Source organism: Thermoascus crustaceus (genome assembly GCF_041956765.1).
Source record: "Thermoascus crustaceus strain CBS 181.67 unplaced genomic scaffold VTN00scaffold_3, whole genome shotgun sequence".
NCBI lineage: Eukaryota > Fungi > Ascomycota > Eurotiomycetes > Eurotiales > Thermoascaceae > Thermoascus > Thermoascus crustaceus.
This window is the reverse complement of record NW_027192529.1, coordinates 998,041-1,014,432: the sequence shown is the minus strand read 5'-3', so window position 1 is coordinate 1,014,432 and position 16,392 is coordinate 998,041. Positions and strand designations below refer to the sequence as shown.

Below are 16,392 nucleotides of genomic sequence, written 5' to 3'. Positions count from 1 at the left end.
GCTATAATCTGCCTGCACAGTTGTTAGACAATTGCCGCCAGGATACCTTCAAATCTCAGATGTCTTTCAGCCACCACACAAGCGGCATGAGATTGTGTAGGGAGGTTCTTAGAAAAGCTGGGAAGAACTATTTTTAGCCCATAATCTAAAAGGCGTCCTATTCTCGTGTTACCATAAAAATCACCTGAACTCTAGGAGGGGAGTCGCTGCATCTTGTTGGATGACCCTTGGATCTAAGCAGATGAGTTTAGGGGGCAAAAGCCTGAGGCGGTGGCGTTCCTTGGGCCAGAAGGCGGTGAGTGGCGGCAGATATGCTCACGTGCCACCCGAGCCCTGGCTCGGGGGATTCCGTGGCCCTGGCTCGCCGTATCAGTTGCAAATCCACCAGTGTTCTTTTGTTATATTGTATTTATCATTGATCCTCACAGCTCATAAGTCCAACATTGGAATGAGCTGTGGTTGCTGAGACACTACGGCCTTTCTCATCCGCGGTTGTCCCATTGAGCGCATCAGATCCCCGCTCACGTGGGCAGGGGCTTTATCCGCGATAGCAGAAGCGCGCGCGGTTCTTGAGATACCCCAGGCAGCTATCGAGGTACTCGCGCCTCTTTACCTTCCTCGACACATATCAAAAGTTCGTGACTCTGGCAACCGCAGCCTGAACATCTCCACCCATCAAGGATGGTCAAGAACAAGAAATTTCAACCTCCTCAGCCGCTCGAGGATGCCTCGATAGCGCCGGCCACATTCAACGACGGGCTTCCGCTGCCAAAGCTCTTCGTTTTCGACCTGGACTACACGCTCTGGCCTTTCTGGGTCGATACCCATGTCAGTGCGCCAGTGAAGCCGCGGGATAATAACTCGCGCTGCGTTGACAGGTAAGTTTTACGCGGTCTCTCTTCCAGGTTTCCTGTCGCCACGCACACACCGCACCGTCCTTGATGGGGACATCATTGCTGACTCTCGAATCTTTTATCCAGATGGGGTGAATCCTTCGCCTTTTATCCCGCGGTCTCCTCCATCGTGCACGCCTGCAAAGTCCGTTCCATCCCCTTGGGCATCGCCTCCCGCACGCACGCCCCAGACCTCGCCCGCGACATGCTCAAGGCCCTCCACATCATCCCGACCTTCTCAGACAATCCGGCTGCCGACACGCGTCCCGTCCGCGCGCTCGACTACTTCGATTACATCCAGATCTTCCCGGGGTCGAAGACGCAGCACTTTGCGCGCATTCACCAGGCGAGCGGGATCCCGTACAAGGACATGCTGTTCTTTGACGATGAGGCGCGGAACCGGAACGTGCAGACCGATCTGGGTGTCACGTTCTGCCTCGTCAGGGATGGAATGACGAGAGAAGAGGTGGATCGTGGGGTTTGGGAGTGGCGTAAGAGAAAGGGCATTAAGCCTGGGGAGCAGAAGTCGGAGGGCCAGAATGATGAGAATTGATTTTGGGAAATATTCCCGTTGTCATTGGGTATATATAGGGACGCATTGGTATATGTTTTCTTCGGGATGGTAATGGGCGTTGAGACTATTTTTGGTTTTGGGTTTGCATACGCTGATAGATTCTATACCTCATATACCCGACGATATGACTTGCGCTATTACAGTTCTGTATATAGATCAGAACAGATTTACATACATATGCAGCGTAAATGCACAAAAATTTGATTAATAAAATTTGGAAACTCGTGAATAAAAGCGTTGGTGGTATTCCTTGTGTCTATATACGGAACGGTGCCGAGTTTTAACTTTCCACCGCGTGCTCCACCAAACTCCGCGGAGACAGAGCTCCGAGCTCCAGCTTCCCCCAACTCCAACTCCCAAACATATCAAGTGAACAACAACAATCACCAACACATCGAACAAGAGCAAAACGCGCACGCCATGTCCTCCTCCTCACATCTGGACCCCTCGCGGGCCCACCACTACTCTCAATCCCACTCCCACGCCAGCGCGCACCTCAAACCATCGTCCGCCGCCCGCGGCGCAAGTCCGCACCGCTCATCCTCATCGACCTCCTCCGCATCCGCCAGCAGACCCCCCCTCTCCGTCCACCCCACCGCCACAGTCGCAGAGACCGCCCTCCTGCACGGCACCTACCCGATCACCATCGGCGGCGGCACCATCATCCACCCGCGCGCCCGAATCTACAGCTACGACGGGCCCATCTCGATCGGCGACGGCTGCATCATCGGCGAAAAGAGCGTCATTGGCTCTGGCCCCGCGGTCCCCAACGCCCCTTACCACCCGTCCTCCTCTTCCTCCGCGGCTCATCATCATCACTCCTCCTCTGCGTCCGTATCCGGACCCGTATCCAGATCCTCAGGCATCACGACCCGCGTATCGAGTTACGTGTCCATCGCGCCCCTCGCGACCATCATGCCCGGAGCGCACGTCCGCTCCGCGGCCGTCATCGATTCCCTGGCCGTCGTGAAGCGGAACGCGCTCGTGGGGACGCATTCAAAAGTCTGTGCCGGGTGCGAGGTGCCCGAGAACGCGATGGTCGGGGACTGGATGGTCGTTTGGGGCGCGGGGCCAATGTTCGGACAGAGGAGGAGGAAGAGGGCGGTCGATGTTTCGAAAGCGGTGACGATGACGATGACAACGATGACGGGGGCGGGAGTGGGGACGGGAATGACGGCAAGGACGCGAGGTCTTAGCACGAGTACGTTGACGGCGACAGCGGCAGCGACCGCGACGAGACCGGAGGTGCCGAGTCCGAAGGTCGTGGAGGATGCGAGGTTGATGGTGCTGCAGAAGGAGAAGGAGGCGCTGGTTAAGATGATTGGGATATCTGCGGGGGTGTCGAGGAAGAGATAGTGAGATATGATGTTTGGGGATGGGATGCTGGGCATCTTCTTTCCTTTCGACGACCATTTATAGATGGCTTATTGTTTCCAGTGGAGATCGTTTTCGGGATGAGATGCTACGAAAGGGGATGATGATGAAGGGAAGGGAAGGGGAAAAGAACTACTTCCTATATGGAGGATGATGGGCTCTTCTGCTATTCGTGACTGCTAGGGAGGAGGAACGTTTATGATGATATGATACTTACTATTAATTTTTGTGTTCGAATATACCCAGACATAGAACAGTCTTCACATGTTGCTTGAGAGACTTTCCAGAAAATTGCTGAAATGTTTTACTAGTAATGATGGGGGACTTGTTGGCAATTACAAGGTAGACAGGAGGCATTTTCTACACAGGAAGGAACATGGCCGATTAGGGCACCTTTTCAACTTCAAGTCTGATAAACTACTGTACATACATCGTGAGAGAAAAGACTTGGTTACTATATCTCAACTTCACTCCGTTGGACCCAACGATGATATAAATGGACAAACTCGGAAAACAGGACATCAGATATTGGTAGAACATGGCTAGACACGCCGCGAGAGGAATAAAATAAGAAAAATGAACGAGACATTTTGAAGCCACCTTTCCTTGACTCGAGGTAATGACATGATTTGCTCGCGGCAGAGCAAAACCCATTTCCTTCCAGACCGGATATATCGAATGCATTTTAATAAAAAAAAGTGAAGAAAAGAAAGATCAATCAGAAAGAATTAAAAATATGCATATGCAGCGCAAATTATTTAAGAACCTCTGTGGCTACCCCCTCCCCTCATTCTCTTTCCACCGCTTGTCCCACCTTCACCACCGGTCTCACCACCTTCTTCTCTAGCGCGCTTATTCCCTTGGGGAATGAACTGACGAGCTTGAGCATTCAGTCCACCCCTTCCAGGACTAGACTGCCCCTGTCCTTGGGGCATATTGCCGGTTTGAACATTGTGATGTCCTCCCCGGCCCTGTCCTGCATTTCGTCCGCCACGCCCACGAGGAATGCCGGAGCCACGCTGAGCTTGCTGCTGCTGCTGCTGCTGTTGTTGTTGTTGCTGCTGCTCAGCCGCTTGAGGACCGAAAGGATTATGCGGTTGTTGCATGCCACCGCGTCCTCCTCCTCTACCTCCTCGGGCGATCGGTAACCCGGACTGGAGAGCCCTCAAGGCAGCTTGACCATTTCCGGCAGCTGGTGGAGGCTTATTTGGCAACGATGAGGCTTGCTGGTTCTGTTGAAGCTGCGCGAAGGGGTTCTGGGGCTGACCTGAAGGTGCTTCCTGTGACTGTTGTTGCTGTTGTGGTTGTGGTTGTTGCTCTTGCTGTTGTGGCTGCTGTGGTTCCTGCAGTTGTTGCTGTGCAGCTTCCGGTTGAACATTTTGCTCCGCAGGGGTTGCCGGGGTGCTCTGAGTTGCAGCCCCCGGAGTTGGAGCAGCCTGCTGCTTCTCCTCAGACGCAGGACCTGGGGCGGGAGCTGGAGCTGGAGCTGGCGACGGTGCGGCAGCTGTGGTCGGTTGGTTCGCTGCCGGAGCAGGGGAAGCGACCTGGGCAGGTTGGGCAGGTCTAGCTTGCTGCGGAGGCGCAGCCTTCGCAGTCTTAGCGATCTCCCATACTTCGACGACGGGCTTCTGAGGAGTTTCGGCAGCTGCTTTTTGCACCACCTCAATCTTCGCCTGCGCTGCTCTCCAACGTCCCTCCAACATGCTCATCTTAGCCAAAGACTTCTTGTCCGACAGCTCAACAGCAGACTTGATCTTTTCCTCCATGCCCTCTTCGTGTGCTTTCTTGAGAGCCTCCTTCTCATCGTTGAATCTTTTCTCGAGCTCTGCCAGAGCCTCTTGGGTGACTCCTGCAGCTGCCTGAGCTTCCTGCTTCTCCTTCTCTCTCTCTTTAGCAATACCATTTCTGATGTTGTTTCGAAGGATAGCTCGAATGGTCTCATTCTTCGCAACGAGTTCTCTCGCTTGCGCGTCAGTAAGCTCTGGAAGCCCTTCTATCGTTGTTTTCACAGGCGTTGCAGGAGCACGAGTTGCAGGAGCAGGAGTCTCAGGAGGTTTCTGTGCAGCAGCAGCAGCTTCAGCAGCCTGTTGCTGACTGGCCTTCAGTTTCTCCACTTCCTGCCTGTGGGCATTTCTGACTTCAGTCATCTTGTTGTTGAAAGTCTCCTTCATCTTCTCAGAACGCTCCTTGATCTTCGCCTCGCACTGAGCATCCTTCTCAGCCAAAGCAGCCTCAAGACGCTGGATCTTCTCTTCCAGGGCCTTGACCTTTTCATCTTGAGCTTCAGCAGATGGCTCAGCGGCCTGCGGAGGTTGAGCAGCCTGGGGTTCGACATGCATTCCATTCTCAGCGGCGGCAGGAGCGGCGGCAGCGGCGGCCTGCTGCTCTGCCATCTTCGCCTTAAGTTCGTTGAGTTCCTCCCTTGTCGTCCTGAGCTCCTCCTGGATGACCTCCTTCTCCTGGAGCACGGCATTTAGCTCTTGCTGCTTGGCATTGATGCGGCCTGAGAGCTCCTTGGATCTGGCCTTGAACTGCTCCGTAAGTCTGGCGCGCAGTTCCTGGGTTCGGTCCTCGGCTTGCTTGAGCTGCTCTGGGAATGTCGCAGTTTGAGCCTGAAGATTGTCGCGAGCCGAAACCGCCTCATCCCGCTCCCTCTCGAGAGTTGCAAGCTTCTCCTTGAGGGCTTCCATTTCAGCAGGATCCACCCGGTCGTACTTCTGCAGAATGTTCTGAGTCCGCTGTTGCCAGCGATCCCGGTCATCCTGAAGGAGTTTCATCTCCCCGTCCTTGGTCTCCATCAAATTCTCAAGTTCACGAATCCGTGTCTCAAGGGGTTCTATCTGCTTGACGAGCTCATCGACACGAGTAGACTTCTCCGCGAGGGCAGTTTCAGCCTGCTTGACCTGGTTTCGGAGAGTGACACTGCTCTCACGGAAGAGATTGAGTTCGTTGAGCGTCTCCATGAGTTTGTTGTGCTGCAGAGTGGTGTGCTCAGTATCCGCCGCGGCGCGACGTTGTTGCTCCAGCTTGAGGCGTGTCTCATCAAGCTGGGCTTGAGTGTATTCGAGTTGTTGTCTAAGCCGCTTGCTTTCCTGTGTCGATAGATGGTACTGAACATCAACGATCTCCTTTTCTCTCCGCAGGAACTTGATAACCTCCTGGAGACCTTCCAGATTCGTGGTGGTGGCCTGCGTCTCTTCTTCGGTCTCAGGAATGTTGGCACGATCACGCTGCAAGGCAGTGATCTGGTTGGTGATGTTCTCAAGTTGCGAGTGCAACAGTGAGTTCTGGCGAAGCACTTCCTCTCGGCGTTTCTGTAGCTCCGAAAGCTCTCCCTCATACCTCTCCTTAAGTTCATTCCAGCTTTCCTCCTTTTGGGCCAGGTTCTTCTTGGCTGTGTCGGCCTGAGTCTTCAGTTCGACGACCTCGAGCCTCAGCTGGTTGGCTTCGGCGCGAACCGTCTGCAGATTCTTGGCTGCTTCAGCATGCTTCAGCAACTCGTTCTCATAGTTCTGCTGGGCATGCTGGGCAATCTCCGCTTGAGCCTTGAGATCCTCCTGGTGGAACTGGGCAGCGGCAATATGACGTTCGCTCTCGTCCTTGAGCCTAGATATCTCCGCTTCGTACATTGCCTTCTGTTCTTCAAGGCGGCGTCCAGCCTCTCCTCGCTCATCGCGAAGTCTTGAGAGCTCATTGTTAGTCGTCGAAAGCTCAGAGGTGATCTCTTCAATCCGCTTTTCAAGATCCTGGATCTTCTTCTCCTTCTCTTCCACCAAGCGCTCAGTGTCTTCGCGGTATTGCTCGTGTGTGTCAGTGACGGACTGCAGACGCTCCTCAGTTGCCTGACTGATGGCTTTGTAGTCTTCGACTTGCTCCTTGGCATGTTCAAGTTCGCCCTTGGCCAACTCGAGATCACGCTTCAGCTCGGACACTTCGATAGCCAATTCCTGTTCACGGGTCAAACCACGTTCTTCTGCTTCCTGGGTTACCTCCGCTGCCTCAGCGGGCGCAGGTGCGGCGCCCGGCCGGGTCTGGAAGACCTGCAGTCGCTCCTCCGCGCTCCGTAGTTCGACAGTGAGCTCGTCAACCCTGGACTGGAGGTGGTCTCTTGTTGTCTTTGTAGCAATCAACTCTTCACGAACAGAGCCCAGGCTGGTGACCAGGTCATCAATCCTCTTCTGGCTTTGCTCGTGCTCGTACTCCCTGCGCAATGCTGCCTTCTTCGCCTCTTCTGTCTCATCGCTGAGTTTCCGTTTGGTCGACTGCAATTCGGATTCGAGTGCTTCCACGCTGAGCTGCAAGCGACGGCGGCTCTCAGCATCCGCGTGTTCACGTTCGTTGAGGATGTTTTGCAGATTGGCGTTGAGAGAGTCCAGTCTGCTGCGCTCGTTCCGTAGGGTTTCGTTATCCTCGATCAGTCTCTTCTCAATATTCTTCCAAAGATCCTTCTCTGCTTTCAGGTTGGCAGTCTCTCTCTGCAGACTGTCAATAAGACCCTTCGCTTCCACCAGGTCTTCCGCTGCCTGCTGAGTCTTCAGGTCCTGCCTGTTGGCATTCTCCATAAGCGTAGCGTAGCGCTTCTGAAGCTCAGAATTCTCATTCTTAAGCATGTTGAAGTTGCTCTGGAGAAGCTCAGCCCGCTGTGTAGCAGCGGCAAGCTGGCTACTCGATCGGCTAATTTCACTCTGAAGTTCGCTGTTCTTCCTCGAGAGCTCGTTGACTTGCTGCTTCAGAGACGAATGATCTGTAGCTGTCTCTTGGCGGAATGCATCGAAGTGTGCCTGTACCTTGCGAAGCAATTCAGCATAGTCGGGCACATCCTTGGCTGGCTCTTCCGCAGCAGTCGGTGGCGTCGCGCCCAGGGGCAGAGACTGCGAGAATGCAGACGTGTCACCCATGGTCTGACGTCTACGAGTGAGCATGCTACGGAAGGTGTCTCGTTCTTTCACGTAGCTCTTCGTCTGGGCGACCAAGTTCGCAATCTCATCGCGATAGGTCTGGACGCGAATCCGCAACTCCTTCAGTTCTTCCTGCTCCTGCTGGCGAACAGCGTCCTTCTCGCGTGCTTCCGCACCCTCCATCTTGTCTCCGAGTTCTCGAAGCATGCGTCGAAGAGTAACGTTCTGCTCTTGCAGTTCGTTGAGGTCTTTGAACGTCGTCAGGTTCCGGCTGATGAAACGGCCTGTCGGGTTGAGGTCCGCCATGGACTCGTCGATTTCGTTGCGAGCAATCTTCTCAAGCTCTGCCCGGTCATACTCCCCTTCGCCTTCCTTCAGAAGAGCAACCTCCAAAACCAACACCTTGACCTGCGCACTCAGATCTCTGAGTTGTTGTCGCAGGATTTCTCCCTCCTTAGTCAGTCCCTCAACTTGGCCTTGCCACTTCCTTGCTTCCTTGGTGGCATCATCCCTTTCCTTTCCAGCGGTCTCCAAAATGTTAGACATTTCGACAACCGCATTCTCGAGTCGCGCATGATCGGCTCGCAATTCATCGATCTCCGGCTTGCTGGACTCAAGATCTTGAACCATCTCATCCAGCGTAGCCTTCAGTTCCTGGCTGTTCTTCTGCTCCTGTGCGAGCATCGTCCGCATCTTGTCGTATTCCGTGTACATCTGTGTAAGCGTAAGGCCACCCTTCGTCCGCGAAGCCCTGGGAGAGAATGTCCCCACAGGGGTTCCAGGTCGGAGAGGAGTGGTTGTGCCTGCACCTCCGTTCACGCCCCGGCCAGGGCTCATGGACGGCTGTCTGGCGGCAGATGCTTCCGACTCAAGCTGGCTGACAGTCAGCTCGAGCTCTGCAACACGACGCTCAGCGGCTTCCTTGTCGGCATGTTCGCTTTCGATCTCAACGCGGAGTCGCGAAATCTCCTCGGCCGCGTCATCCTTTGCCTTCTCCAGGGCCAGTTGGCACTCCTGCACACGCTGCTTAGCAGTCTCCGCAGAAGCACCTTGAAGTTCCGCAAGTCGGTTCGCGCTGTCAAGTTCGATTCTGAAAGACTCCGCCGTCTGAATAGCCTCTTCCTTAAGTTGTTGGATGGTTGTGAGAGACTCCTCATACTTCTGCTCGACTTCGTCCAGACGACTCTTCAGTGCGTTCTCACTGCGTCTCAGAGAGTCAATCGTCGAGTTCGCCTCTTCATTTTCACGCTGAAGTTCCGAGATCCGCGCGCTCTTCTCCTTACGGAACTTGAGGTATTCCGCAGACTTGGTCTTCAGCTCGTTCTCGAACCACTCGTTGTTTCTCTTCGTCAGGTCCAGCTCCTGCTGCAAGCTCTGTTCGCGGAAGCGAGCGCTCGCAGAGGCCGAGTTTGCCGCTTGAAGATTCTGTTCCGCAGTCGACAGCTCGCGTCTCAACTCAATCGTCTTCTTGTGCTGAGCGGAGAGCTCCTCCGCAAGCTTATCGTACGCTGCCGATTTCGACTCAAGGAGCGCCAGGGTATCACGGCTGGATGCTTCGAGAGAGGAGATGCGAGACTTCAGGCTGCTCACTTCGGATTCATTGGACGTAGTGGACGACTTGAGCGTGGCAACCTCCGATTCTAGGCTAGAGCGGGTATTTTCTGCCAGCATGTTAGATAGCAATTCATCACAGCATGCAAAATGGATAGTATTTACCTGACTCCTGCAGTTTTGTCCGCAGATCTGAAATCTCAGCGAGATGTTTTTCAACGGAGCCCTTGAGGACTTTGATCTTCGACTCGCTGGTGCGAACGGCATTTTCGAGCTCCACCTCCAGACGGAGCTTGTCAGATTTCAGCTCGTCATATTCGCGCGCTTTGCTGGTGATGCTTTCCAGCAGCTGATTGACTAATTCGACAGTTGGAGCCTGGGTTAAGGTGGTGAGGGTCGATTCCGGGATCGAATAGTGAGAGGAAAGAAAGGGAAGTTCGACCGTAGCTGCAGCCATGGCTGCTGTCGAACTGACCCAAAGAATGGCCGCCTACTTCGACAAATATCCGGAATCCAGAGACAGTGATATCCTCAGGAAGTCCGATAGTTGTAGAAGTAAGCTAGCAAGACGGTAAGGTAATGGACGATGATCCCGGCGCGCGATGTGCACTGATTCGTCGAAGTGCACACAACGCTTTCAGTTGCAGATTATGACATGTCGCGGCAATGGAAAGATGCTGGGAAAGAAGATGGAACAAAGGAGGAGAGAGGCACACGGCGACCGTGATAGCAGTTGCGGCGCGTGGTGAAAGCAAAAGAGAGAGCTCGAGCCTTGAAGCCATTGACTCTGCGGCCTAGCTGTTGCTGCTCGGCGCTGTTTAAGTCACGTGACTTGGCCACCCCGACGGGTCTTTATCTCAGCGACTTCATGCTCTCTCCGCGGCGATCTTCCTCAACGTTCCTGCGCCTCGGGTTGGGCAGATCCTCTCTGTATAACCTGGGCGGCATCCAGAGGAGAGGCTATACACACGGTTCCTGGCTTTGTCTCTCATGCTCGACCCCAGCCTTGACTAGTGCTCTCTCCTGACCTAGCTCCACCGAGGCAGGGCCTCGAATACGCGGCCCTATCCTACTCTCTCTCTCTCGACCTTCCTATTACCTTCTTAATATAACGCAGTTAGAGGTTCTCTACAACCGCAACCATGTCGTACCTTCAGCAGCAGATCAAGAACTTCAACGCCAGCGTCGTCGACTCCGCCGGCCGTCTGCCGCAGCAGAGGCGCACCGTCGCCAGCAGCATGCCCGGGACCAACCTCTCCTCGAGCAGTTCTCAGCCTCCCTCGTCCACAGGAACGCCCACACCCGGCGCCGGCGGCGAAGTGAAGCGGAAGCGGCACGATGCGGATATCGTCTACTCGCAGCCGGCCAACACGGGCACGGGCAAGGACATCATGACGCAGGTCCTCTTCGCGATCGAGCACATGAAGACCAAGGGCGTGCCGCTCAAGTTCTCCGACATCGTCTCGTACCTGTCCCTCCAGCACCGCGCCCACGACCAGGGCTACCTCCACGCGCTTCGGAGCATCCTCCAGGTCCACGAGAAGGTCGAGTACGACCCCAAAGGCGCCAACGGGGAAGGCACGTTCAGCTTCCGCCCGCCGCACAACATCCGCACCGCGGAGCAGCTGCTCCAGAAGCTCCAGTCGCAGCCCACCGCGGCGGGGATGAACGTGCGCGAACTGCGCGAGGGCTGGCCGAACGTCGAGGAGACGATCAACAAGCTCGAGAAGGAAGGCAAGCTGCTTGTGACGCGGAACAAGAAGGACGACCACGCCAAGATGGTCTGGGCCAACGACCCTTCCCTGATGCAGCACTTTGACGACGAGTTCCGTCAGATCTGGGAGAAGATCAAGGTCCCCGACCAGCAGACCGTGACGGAGGAGCTCGAGAAGGCTGGTATCACGCCTACGAGCAAGAACAAGCCCGTCAAGGTGCGGCCGAAGGTCGAGCAGAAGAAGGTCAAGAAGCCGCGGCGGAGCGGCAAGACGACTAACACCCATATGATGGGCGTCCTGAGAGACTATTCGCATCTGAAGCGGTAGTATGGATCTCGAGTTCAATCTACAGCGGACAACATTGTCTCGGAGAGGATGGCCGCCTGGAATGGCTTAACAATAATTGCATCGCAACGGCGTTCGGCAATGACTTTTCTTTTTTTCTATTAATAAATTGCAGCCGGATAAAACTACGGTATGGGGATGGGGAACGCCTCTGGTTGGTTTCGTATAAGATGAGAGGCAGTTGCATCGGATATATTTTCTTGCCATCGACGAGAATGGTTACTAATTGAGCCTTTACTCCATTGTACACTATATGAAAAACATGAATAACGCAGATAAAAGCAGATACCCAGGAGACTTAATGGAAGAAATTGTACTATACGAGACTCGATATTTTCTGTGGTCATAATTCCGAACTCAGTAAGCCTGATAGAGTGATAGCTCTGACGACATGAATCTTCCGCAATCTGTCCCGGACAATAACCTTATGGGGAAAACCATCCATTCATGGATCACAGTTCATGTAATCACTTTCATTTTTATATTTCCTCTTCACTGCAAGGTTTTTGATGTCCAAGGGACGGCGCCGTTGCTGGAAAGCACATATAACATCCAAACAAAGGTATCCTCACGAAATGAAATGAACTGAAAAAGAAAGAAATGAGATATGCCAACCGGTCTCCTCGGTAAATTCCATTTTGCCCAACATACAATTCCTGAATGATATATACCTAGGTACTCATCCAATTCATAAAGAAGGGATAGATTCATTGGAAATAAATTTGATCCTATGCTCCATTTATCATATCACATCATATCATATTACACTCATCTTCCCACATAATACTCCGCCGCGGTCCCCGTATTCGGTACATGCACATGTACATTCTGCTGCGGCTGCGGCTGCAACTGCGGAGACGGCATCCCCAGCGGCTCCGGCGAGTCGAGCTCGTGTATCGGCGAGGGATAGTCGTGACTGTACGGATTCCCGTGCTCGTGGCCGTAGGATGGTGGTGGAGACTGCGCCTGCTGCGGTCCCTGTTGCTGCTGGTAATACTGATGCTGATGCTGATTCTGGTCAACTGGCACCGCATTGGCGAGCAGGCTCTGCTTCTGCTTATGCGTCACGTCTTGTCCGTCACCGTCATGCTGCTGATGGTTCTGGGTCTGGGCCTCGGTTGGATGATAGGCGCCAACGGGCGGAGGAGGGGGAGGAGGATAACTCCCGTACTGGTTCTCAAGAGGGTACTGGTATTGTTGTTGTTGTTGCTGCTGCTGCTGTTGCCGGTACTGGTCCTGGTTCTGGTTCGATCGCTGCTGGCGTCGTTGTTGTCGTCGTCGTCGGATCAGATAGGTTGTCAAGACGACGATGACGAGGAGGACGATGACGATCACGACGACGATGGCGATGATTGCGCCCGTGGAAGGGCGTCTGTCGTAGTCGTCGTCTTCGTCCTCGTCGAAGTCGAAGTCGCTGTCGTCATCTCCGTCTCCTCTCCTACGGGCCTGGATGATGGAAGGGAGGGCGGATGCTAGGGTTGAGGAGGCGTAGAGGAATGTAGAAAGGGCGAGTTTTGTTGTAAGCGATGTTGAGGGGTCCATTTTTATGTCGTAGACCGTTATATACTCTTATTGTAAGGATATGTGATGTATAGAAGCGACAAGATTCGATTACATAGAACCTGATCCTGAAGGTAACAAACGAGGAACAACAGGAAAACCGGAGCATTGAAAAGCCATTCAACACACACGAGTAAGAGGAAGAGAGACAGCAACAATCGGCAAAAGGGGGAAATAAGAACGCTTAAAAGATAGGCACCCGTTATATATCAACAGAGGGAGCGAAAGAGACGTACAACACCCAGCCCACTACAAACTAAAACCTGCAAGCTACGGTACAGATATTACCTACCGTAGCGGACATAGTATTCACCGTTCTTTTATAGAAAAAGGAATAGGACACGTAAGACCGAGAATGCAAGTTAAAGCCATAGCCTAATGCACGCGATCCTTGCAAATTCACCACAAGTGAGCTGGAGAAAACGGCAGCTTGCACAGCCCGCCAGGGCCCGCAACGACGACTCGACCAGGTTCGATTAAACTTCGGCCTACCGGCAAGAGCCAGGGCCGGTGAGGCTATGCGCTGGATCATCTCGAAGATGCTATCTCCAGATAGGAGACGCACATCATGGCACCTCCATCGCAAAATTAGATGGATAGATCAATTAAAAAGAACACGAGAGCGGAACCCCCCGTACTGTGCCGTGGGTCCCCTGACAACAAAACATCTCCAGGGCCGGGGCTTGGTAGGATAATAGAGAGTACACATGGATGGGAATCTGAATAACGAAACCAAGCACGTTGCAGACAGCCAAGATTGCACAGCCCACCACAATCCACATGTTAACCGGTGCCGATCAACAAAATAACCTTCGAGTTTCGAACACGGATGTTTAACTCTGCTAACGTTATTGGCACGTTTTCCTGTCGATCAGTTTCATGGCAGACAGCTTTAGGCTTTTTTTACTATAGGTTAGGTAGGGTAGCTCCCCATGTTCGGTCGGTCGGGGGGAAAACGACCTCATGCGAGAAATGTAGGTACAGTACCTAGATTCATACCTTGGTCAACTTATTTTGGAAGGAGAGTGTGGCGAAGCAGAAAAACACTTTTTCTTTTCTTTTTAGTCCCTTTAGATGTCGAATCGCTTCGTAAACTTAACTAATTCCTACCTACCTGGAAACCTCCAACGACATTGATAGCTAAAGAGCACGAGAATCGCATCGGGTTGAAACGAGACGAGAAGAGCTGAAGCCAAGAAAGACTTGCAGATGGCCCCAAACTCTGCCCATTAGGCGATACCTAAGGACCTCATATAGGAAAGCTTGATAGGTGAGGCTTATGCAGTCGAGTCGGATTCATGGGACGTATCGACAAAGCCTCCTACATGTTTGATAGTATGTTTTGGTAGGCGTTCAGCATGTATCATCAAGCGAAACAAAAAAAATTCTGTTTGCACGCCAAGATTGGACTAATTGTTGCCCTTGTCTTGCATGTAGAATGCATGTCTGATTCGTGGAGTTCTATTCGTTATTATGTGATCAGCCAATAGAAATATAAAGCTTTCAGGGTAAAAACAAATAGCGAACTTGAGCCACTTCAAGCCCAGTTATATATATATATATCTTTTCATGTACCAAATGTACAGCATAGCCCATCCACATGCAGATAGTATGGAATATATGGGAATTTATCAATCCCCCCGAATCCAAAGAGGGCATTAACGTCTAGGTAAAATCAATGCTTCCCATTAGCAACCGGCATTGACGACCCCTCCGTCCTCTCCAAATACTCGATCAAATCCTCGATCGTGCAGACCTTCAACCCCCACTTCTTGCCAAACTTCAGGCATGAATCCCGTCTCATCATGCCATTGTTGCCGCGGATCTCCGCAACGCCTTCCACCGTCTCGCCATCCTCGACCAACTCTGCAATCACACCCGCCGGTGGCTTTCCTGCCAACCGGCAGAAATCGATCGCGGCCTCGGTGTGGCCTTTGCGCTCCCGGACTCCGCCAACCTTGGCCTGCAGGGGCAGAATGTGGCCCGGTCTCCGGAAGTCCTCCGCGCGCACGTGGGGGGCGGCGAGGGTACGACAGGTCAGGGCGCGGTCGTGGGCGGATATTCCCGTAGTGATGGAAGGATCGCTGGAGTCGATGGAGATGGTGTAGGCGGTGCCCTTGGGGTCAGCGTTCTCGACGACCATCTGGGGGAGGGAGAGGCGGCGGGCTAGGTCGGGAAGGATGGGTGCGCAGATGAGGCCGCTGTATCAAACCAGAAAGGGTGATTAGCAAGGGAGATTATCCTAACTGAGGGCAGAAGGTGCTGTCGTTCGCCCTTCATGTAGGTAGGTTGTGTGTACCTCGAGTAGCGGACCAAGAAAGCCATCTTAGCATCTGTAACCGAATCCGCGGCGATGATGAGATCGCCCTCATTCTCACGATCCGGCGAATCGAGCACTATAATAAATTCTCCATTTCCTGCATGAAAGATCCCAATCGGTCAGCAAGCTATGCCGCCTAAAAGGACCGAACTGAGTCAAAAGGGAGTTTCCGGGGACCCCGCCAAATGCGACGTATAAATGTCCACCAAGAAAAAGACCACAAAACAAAAAGTAGGACCAGAAACAACTCACTAAACGCTTCTATCGTCTCCTCGATGGAATTGAACTGCAGGTTCTGGTCTTCCTGTGCCGAAGGCATGTTTGTATGACTGTTCAAGTTAATTTCCCCTCGCGCTCGGAAAGTCCAAGCGGGGAAGTCGGCTCGTGGGAAAGGCGACGACAAGCGGCAAATTGAGGAGCGCAAAATCTCTCAGGATGTATCTGTGACGGCTCTTTCTGTATCACCGGTAAAGCGACCGAAATATCCCTATCGTCTTTGTTTCAGGTTCGAACAGAGAGAGGGACAGAATCGGATCCGATCAGATCTCAGGGCGTGCGGTGCGGAGGTTTGGAGGTAGCAATGCGGAGAAGGAAAATCCCAGCCTCGGCGGGAAAGAAGCTCTATTTTTTTTCTCTTGCGAAACAACGGTCTATGCCCGTATAAAAGAAAGGAAAAAGCACACAAAGGAGAAGCTGGAGAGAGAAGGGAAGAGAAGCCGTCGGCCGATATACAAGTCGCGTTTGTCAGAAATGAGGCAATCTCACTTAATCGGAGCCCGCGCGGGTCCAGCCCACTTCGTCTGCCCGCGGACTTCGGGAAGCCGGTTGTGGTTGCCCGAGGCATCTCATGTGACTAATCCGTTCCATGTAACTTAACGTTAACGTAACTTAACTAGATGCAGATAGCCAGAGGATATTAATTTTATAAAAATGAAAGATGAACAGAAACAAATGGATAGACACGTTTATTGATGTTCTGGGATACTATGCAGAAGATTAAATCAAAGAATGCATTTTATTACCGTGTACATCGATGAAGAAACGCCTTTCGTATGCTCATGATTCCGGGAAAATGAAATACGCTCGTCATTACTTCCAATGATCCCACACGGAGAAATGGCTTTTCACGGCGTTATGCACTCAAAACGATATTCCTTTCGTT

The 16,392-nt window shown here is 53.0% G+C and overlaps 6 protein-coding genes across 6 annotated transcripts; 3 read left to right on the top strand and 3 right to left on the bottom strand.

Moving 5' to 3' along the window:
• Window positions 1–681: 681 nt before the first annotated feature.
• VTN00DRAFT_5543 (uncharacterized protein) lies at window positions 682–1,446 on the top strand (the record flags this gene model as incomplete). The annotated part of the gene is made up of 2 exons (XM_069432085.1): window positions 682–878; window positions 981–1,446. 2 exons carry the CDS (start codon window positions 682–684, stop codon window positions 1,444–1,446), a joined length of 663 nt encoding a protein of 220 aa, XP_069287980.1.
• Window positions 1,447–1,887: 441 nt separating this feature from the next.
• On the top strand, window positions 1,888–2,823 carry VTN00DRAFT_5542 (uncharacterized protein; the record flags this gene model as incomplete). Its single annotated transcript, XM_069432084.1, has 1 exon — window positions 1,888–2,823. The coding sequence occupies one exon, from the start codon at window positions 1,888–1,890 to the stop codon at window positions 2,821–2,823; it is 936 nt and encodes a 311-aa protein (XP_069287979.1).
• Window positions 2,824–3,599: 776 nt separating this feature from the next.
• Window positions 3,600–9,747, bottom strand: VTN00DRAFT_5541 (uncharacterized protein; the record flags this gene model as incomplete). The annotated part of the gene is made up of 2 exons (XM_069432083.1): window positions 3,600–9,400; window positions 9,456–9,747. The coding sequence occupies 2 exons, from the start codon at window positions 9,745–9,747 to the stop codon at window positions 3,600–3,602; spliced, it is 6,093 nt and encodes a 2,030-aa protein (XP_069287978.1).
• A 685-nt stretch (window positions 9,748–10,432) lies between these two features.
• VTN00DRAFT_5540 (uncharacterized protein) lies at window positions 10,433–11,332 on the top strand (the record flags this gene model as incomplete). Its single annotated transcript, XM_069432082.1, has 1 exon — window positions 10,433–11,332. The coding sequence occupies one exon, from the start codon at window positions 10,433–10,435 to the stop codon at window positions 11,330–11,332; it is 900 nt and encodes a 299-aa protein (XP_069287977.1).
• Window positions 11,333–12,118: 786 nt separating this feature from the next.
• On the bottom strand, window positions 12,119–12,892 carry VTN00DRAFT_5539 (uncharacterized protein; the record flags this gene model as incomplete). Its single annotated transcript, XM_069432080.1, has 1 exon — window positions 12,119–12,892. The coding sequence occupies one exon, from the start codon at window positions 12,890–12,892 to the stop codon at window positions 12,119–12,121; it is 774 nt and encodes a 257-aa protein (XP_069287976.1).
• A 1,693-nt stretch (window positions 12,893–14,585) lies between these two features.
• On the bottom strand, window positions 14,586–15,549 carry VTN00DRAFT_5538 (uncharacterized protein; the record flags this gene model as incomplete). The annotated part of the gene is made up of 3 exons (XM_069432079.1): window positions 14,586–15,111; window positions 15,210–15,327; window positions 15,483–15,549. The coding sequence occupies 3 exons, from the start codon at window positions 15,547–15,549 to the stop codon at window positions 14,586–14,588; spliced, it is 711 nt and encodes a 236-aa protein (XP_069287975.1).
• Window positions 15,550–16,392: the final 843 nt, after the last annotated feature.